The 6,113-nt window shown below is 39.3% G+C and overlaps 1 protein-coding gene across 1 annotated transcript; it reads right to left on the minus strand.

The window, feature by feature from the left end:
* Positions 1-5,024: 5,024 nt before the first annotated feature.
* On the minus strand, positions 5,025-5,806 carry LOC122653702 (enoyl-CoA delta isomerase 1, peroxisomal-like). The gene has a single exon (XM_043847640.1). The coding sequence runs from the start codon at positions 5,769-5,771 to the stop codon at positions 5,025-5,027; it is 747 nt and encodes a 248-aa protein (XP_043703575.1). The 5' UTR covers positions 5,772-5,806.
* Between the last annotated feature and the right edge of the window lie 307 nt (positions 5,807-6,113).

Genomic DNA, 6,113 nt, shown 5'->3' on the forward strand with positions numbered 1-6,113 from the left:
TACCCGTGTTTTGAAGAAAGAGAGCCCTAAAATCATAACTCTCACTCGACCTTTCCTGAAAGCTCCTCTCTCAACCTCCTTCTTGAAGCAACTACATTACAAGCTCATCGTCTTCAGCCTTAGGAGCTCAAGGGAAAACACAGGAGAAGGGAGACCTGCAGAAGCATAGAAGATCATCGTCTTCACGGCCTGAGTTGCAATCGACGCTCATCGTCTTCACTGTAGAAGCAATCGACGCTCTGAGATCTAGGTACCCTGTCTCTCTTTCGCTGTCTCTCTCGCTCTCTGATATGGTATGGTCTGATCTTCTTCAATGGAAGACCATACCAGGTGCGAATGATTGTTTGTCCTCCTGATTTAGGGTTCTATTTATTCATATCTCTCTCTCTCTGTTTATCGCCTCTCTATCTTGCGCTCTCTGGATTTGGATGTGGATTGGAAATCTTCTGTAAACGATTTTCTCAGAAATCGTTGGATGTTTCTCGCCTCTCTATTCCCTGCTGCCTTGCCTTTGAGTTGTAGCTCAAAGAAATCCACCAAAGGTATGGATTTTGCACTTTTGATTTTAGGGCTTTTCTTATGTAACCTTCGATGTAATAGGGCTGATTTTAGGGCTTTTCATGATGCAAATCTTTAGGGATATTACTCAAAGTCATCCTGTTGAAGTGGATAATCCAGTGTAAACGAAGGTAATCTCTTATTCTTTCTATCTCTCTCTCTCTCGATATCTCTCTGTCTCTCTCTCTTTCTCTCTATTTTACTGGTACTGTAATGAGTTTACTAGTGTAATTTACCTGCAGATTGGTTTGCCCTACACTATTTTCTCAGAAATTGTTCCTTTTTCTGTGTTTCACTGTTTCTGGGTTTCTTGATTCCTAAATGGGTTTATGAAGAATGCTAAACCATATTACTTCAAACCTTTCAGGCTTTCAACATATTAATTAATATTCTGGTATAATAGAAACCCATCAAAAGCTGAGTTTCTGATTAGATCATTATAGGTTTGAAACCAGTGATCTGATCCTGAAAGTCTTGAGTTATTATTCTCATATACAGAGGAACAGAGTCAATATTGTCTGCGTATGTTTGTCTATCACATGGACAAGGACATTGGTGGTGGTGGTAGTCCTGTTCCAAAGCTTGTAGATACCATAAAACCACCCGAGGGATATCATTTTAGTTGGGAGCCTTATCTGGTGGAGTTGTGTGGTGACTTGCTACTGGTTGCAAGGGAAGTAGAAATAATAATAGTCTTGCCAAATCCTGGTCAGTATGGTAAAGAGAGCGTTGTTAATACAATTGGCTTCAGGGTCTTTAAGCTGTGTATGGGAAACAGTGATGACAACAAGACTTCAACTTGGGTGCAGATAGAGAACTTAGGTGACAGAATGCTGTTTTTGGGAGTGAATTCCTCCTTGTCCCTTTCATCCCATGATTTCCCACCTGGATCATGTAGAGGGAATTGCATCTATTTCGCCCATCATCATGATTTCCATGATCATTACTATGTGAAGCAAGGTTGGGGTTATGATATGGCTAAATTTGATATGGGTGTATTCAACTTGGAAGATAAACTCATTGAGCCATTTCCATTGGAATGTTCTTTTATTGGAACCTCCCTCACAAGACTTTGCCGCCCCCCACCAATTTGGCTTACCCCCAGCCCAAACTAATGGACTAATTTTATTTCTTCTGTTGCACTCTACTTTCTTAATTTATTTTAACATTGGTTGTAACAGAATGTCTCTATTTGATTCAGTGGGATGATATGTTTATTTCTCCTATAGTCTATTAATTTGATCTTCATTTGCATTTACTTTAATATTTTCTTCTTTATTATGTCTTGTTATTTGCAATGTTCAACCCTTCGTCTTTTTTTTCCCTTTCTTTGAGTAATGGTGATGACAGAAAAGCATGTTATTAATCCCATGTTTATAAACTCATTGAGTCATTTCCATTGGATAGGTGATAAGAAATATTAGATTTTCTAACTTTTGGAGTTTTTGGCTCAAGAAACTTGTATTTGTATGTGTTTTTATAAACCTGTGAAAAAGACCATGGCCAACAGATAAGACCGATTCTCTTGTACAGAACTGGCAGAGATTGGAATCGACCTCCATTGATCCCATTCGATTCCATTTGATTCTTATATGATTTTTGTATCCTTGTTCGGTAGTCATAGTTTGGGGCATGTGATATTGATGAGATGCTCATTGTGTGATAAATTCATTGTTTATGATCAATCATTATATTTGTGGAGAATCAGAATTGTGCTGGTAGGAGGCTTCACCTCCATCCAACCAAGGCTTCATCACCTTGGGTTTGCTGTTGAATCACCACAGTAGCTTGCATTTCATGAGAAAACTCACAATGTTTTTTTCCCAACCCCTTGCTTGTATTTATAGATTCAGAAGTTGTGTTTCAAGAACAGCGAGTCTTGGCTGCCAAGTAGCTTACAAAATAGCAACTCAATTAATATTGCCACTTTCAATTAACAGCAAGTCTTACTAGCTCTATTTATTAGTTTCAGTCCCTACATGGGAGGTGCTATCATATTACTTGGTTTACTAATATAAATGTGATTTAAGTATGTAGAATTCTCTTGATCATACTTACTCTTGAATGGATAATGGATTTATTAGAAGGCGGCAAAAAAAGGAGGGGAACCTTTGTTTTGGAAGATGAAAACCTGAGATAGGTCCCCATATATGCCTCTTTCTCTCTCCAGTGCCTATTAATCTATTGGATACGAAGTAGAAAACACAGGGAAAGGAGAGGAAGGGTAGAGACAAGGGGTAGGGTAGAAGGGTAGATAACACAGGTGTATGGATCGAGTATAGACTATAGAGAAAAAAAAAAGATTAGATAGAGAGATAGAGAGCTAGATAGATATATAGATGTAGGACCACACTCCAAAGTCCAAAGTTCAAAACAGTATAGACACAAGACACCCAATCTTCACTAGCACCCACTTGGTGGCTATACTATGAATGATAGGATACAAGCACCATTAAAATGCAAAAAGGGGAATCTTTGTCTGCAGATGATTTGTTAATCGTTGATGGAGGTGCTATTGGTAATGATCTATTTGCTCCTGAAATATAATCATATTTGGTGTCAGTGGTGCATGTAGCCAGACCATGATGCTTAACTACATGCATGAGAATTTTTCAGGTTATCAGTAAACAAATCCCATATATCAGTTCATGTTTAAGGTCCTGATTTCTCCACAGCACTAGTAGTAATTCATAGGTTCCCCTTAAACCACCCTCGGGAGGGGAGGGGAGGGGAGGGGAGGGGGGGGGGTTGACCATTCATCTTACTGCCCTAGAGGTTAACATCCTAGCTAATCAGCCTTGTGACAAGATGGATTATTAGAGGGTTGTGGCAAGGTCCCCATTGGGTATTATCATTGAAGCATGATTTGTGGCATGGTTACATGGTTACTTGTAAATTGCAAACTTGTTGGGTCTTTAGCTCAAATTGGTAGAGCACTTGGAACATGAGGATGTCGCAAGTATATTCCAAGGAGATGGTGGTTCGAATCCACCAAGACTCTTTTTATTCAACTGTTCATAGAATACAATTATGAGCATTGTACAATGTTTGCTTCTCGGTGTGTTTTTTTTTTTTTTCTTTTTTTTTCTTTTTTTGTTGATAGTTTGAATGAATTTTGTTGCTTCTCTGGTTTTGAAGATGTAAAAATGAATGAGACATTTCCTATTTGTATTCTTTAAAACTTTTGTATGTCTAATCGATCCATAAACTTTTGTAATTTATAGTGTTAATGGCATTTTTTGTAATTTATAATAATCTATTAGTGCATCTCTGTTTCTTTTTTTAATATACATTTTATATGGATTTTTAATAATTTTTAATGTCCTAACATCATTGATTTTATATGGATTATAACATTAATGGCATTTCTATAATTTATAGTAAACATTACAAAACTGTTATAGAAATAGGTTTTATCAAATACCTTTACATTACAAAAGTGTTCTGGATACGTTCATGTAACAGGTTTATCAAACACCATTTTGCAACCCAAAAATGTTATTCTGCAAACAAAAACACCAAAATACGTTTTTGGGCAGAAACGGCACAGAAAGTCGCATAAAGTTATCAAACGGTGCCTAAGAGTGGCAGTGTCAAATTTAAAATGTTCCAGAAGTCTAGAGCTGCTTTTGGAGAGTCCATTAAGGGTGTTAAACAGTCAGGTTCGATTTGGTTCGATTTTGGCTGCTTGAGGGTAGAAACCGTAACCAGACCATTTAACTAAACGGTCTCATAATCAAAACCTGGACCGTTTGGTAAATGGTTTCTATTAAATGGTTTTTAAACGATTTTACGCTGTTTCGGTTAGATGGTTTCATAAACCATTTACTAAGTCTAATTTACATTGGTTACCTGCTGCATTTTTTAATAGAAAATGGAGGTCTTTGGCAATGCACATAACCATTAAGGAAGACATATAAAAATTAAAAATGAAATAGGAACAACGGAAGCTATGGTTAGACCTTCAAAATACAGAGACCCAGAAGCACATAACAGTACGAATCAATAACTCCCCTGAAACTAGGGTTTTTTAACGGTTAGACGGTTTGGTTATAATCGATTTTAATTGAAATACACGGTTTGAAACCATTGGATTAATCGATCTAAATCGAATTGAACCGATTAAATAAACAGTGTCATTTCTAAAATCATAACCGGACCATTTAACTAAACGACCTGCCGGTTTCGATTTAAACGGTTCAGTTCGATTTCAGTAAACGGATTTCGATTTGGTTTTGACATCCTTAGAGTCCATATTGTGTCTGCAAGACATATAGGCTCTCTTTGGTATGTATTCTCCAAAATGATTATGCTTTTTTTCAGAAATAGGTTTTAGAAAAAAATGGTTTCTGAGATAGAAAAAGAAGGGTGGCACAGGAGAAAGAGAAAATGAGAGACATAGAAAGTGAAGTGGGAGAGAGAGAGAGAGAGAGATTGTATAAATGTTGTTCTTTGGGAGGAACTCGTTACAGTCGTGAAGCTACTATACCCTTGATATAATTTTGAATAGACTTGGAGTCTTCAGCGGCAAACGAATCCCACACCTCAGAAAGAAGTGTCTTCCTCATCAGTGCGTACAACTCTCCGTTCCACTTCCTGCTTGCCAACTCTTCCCCCAACCGCAGAGCAGCATTTACGGTCTCTCCCACCGTACCATGTGCGGAATCGATGATACCCCTTGCCAATGCCTCCTCCGCTGTTAGCTTCACCGCACGAAGCACCGTATCACGCCTTGCCGCAGGTAATACCACCTTAGACCGTATTAGCGCCATGTAATATCGAGGAATTAAGAAGCCGATGTCGAGCTCACTCAGGTAGAGTACCCCTCTGTCTTTCCTCATGAGGATATAATCGTGGCACAGAGCCATTATGAAGCCACCAGCAGATGCGTGGCCTGAGATGGCTGCGATGGTTGGCATTGGCAGAGATAAGATATCGGTAGAGAGTGCCTTGAATTTGGAACCTAAGATGTGCAAACGCTCGCTGAAATCGACTGTTCCGCCCGCTTTTGCCCATTGAACGTCCAAGCCGTTGCAGAAGAACTTGCCCTCCCCCGTCATGACCAGAGCAGAAGCAGGAGTTTCCTTAGATTCGGATCGAACTCGGCTGAGAGCAGCAAGGATCGCGTCCATCAGGGTTGGGCTAAGCCTGTGCTCATCTGCGCCGGTCAGTGTGAGCAGGAAAATGCTGCCTCGCTTCTCTAACGTACACATGTTTGGCTCTCTCTCTCTCTCTCTCTCTCTCTCTCTCTGAGTTGGGAGTTGAAAGCTTACCCAAAGCTTGAGCTTGCGGGTTCTCTCTTTATATGATAAAATGGAGGAATTTCGGTGGAGATTGGAGCATGTATGTTTTGTTGCTCGCGCTCGCCCTGGACTGGAAGTCTGGAACGAAAGACAGCAAAGCACTGCGCTTGGATACCTCTTCCTGCAATAATTGATTCTCAGATATCTTATCTAAATATAATCTCCAGTATCCACATATCTTGGATACCTCTTCCTGCAATGTGATTGGATCAAGCGGAAGTGAATTACGGCAAGATATCTTATCTGAAACTG

Source organism: Telopea speciosissima, chromosome 1, assembly GCF_018873765.1.
Source record: "Telopea speciosissima isolate NSW1024214 ecotype Mountain lineage chromosome 1, Tspe_v1, whole genome shotgun sequence".
Classification (NCBI taxonomy): domain Eukaryota; kingdom Viridiplantae; phylum Streptophyta; class Magnoliopsida; order Proteales; family Proteaceae; genus Telopea; species Telopea speciosissima.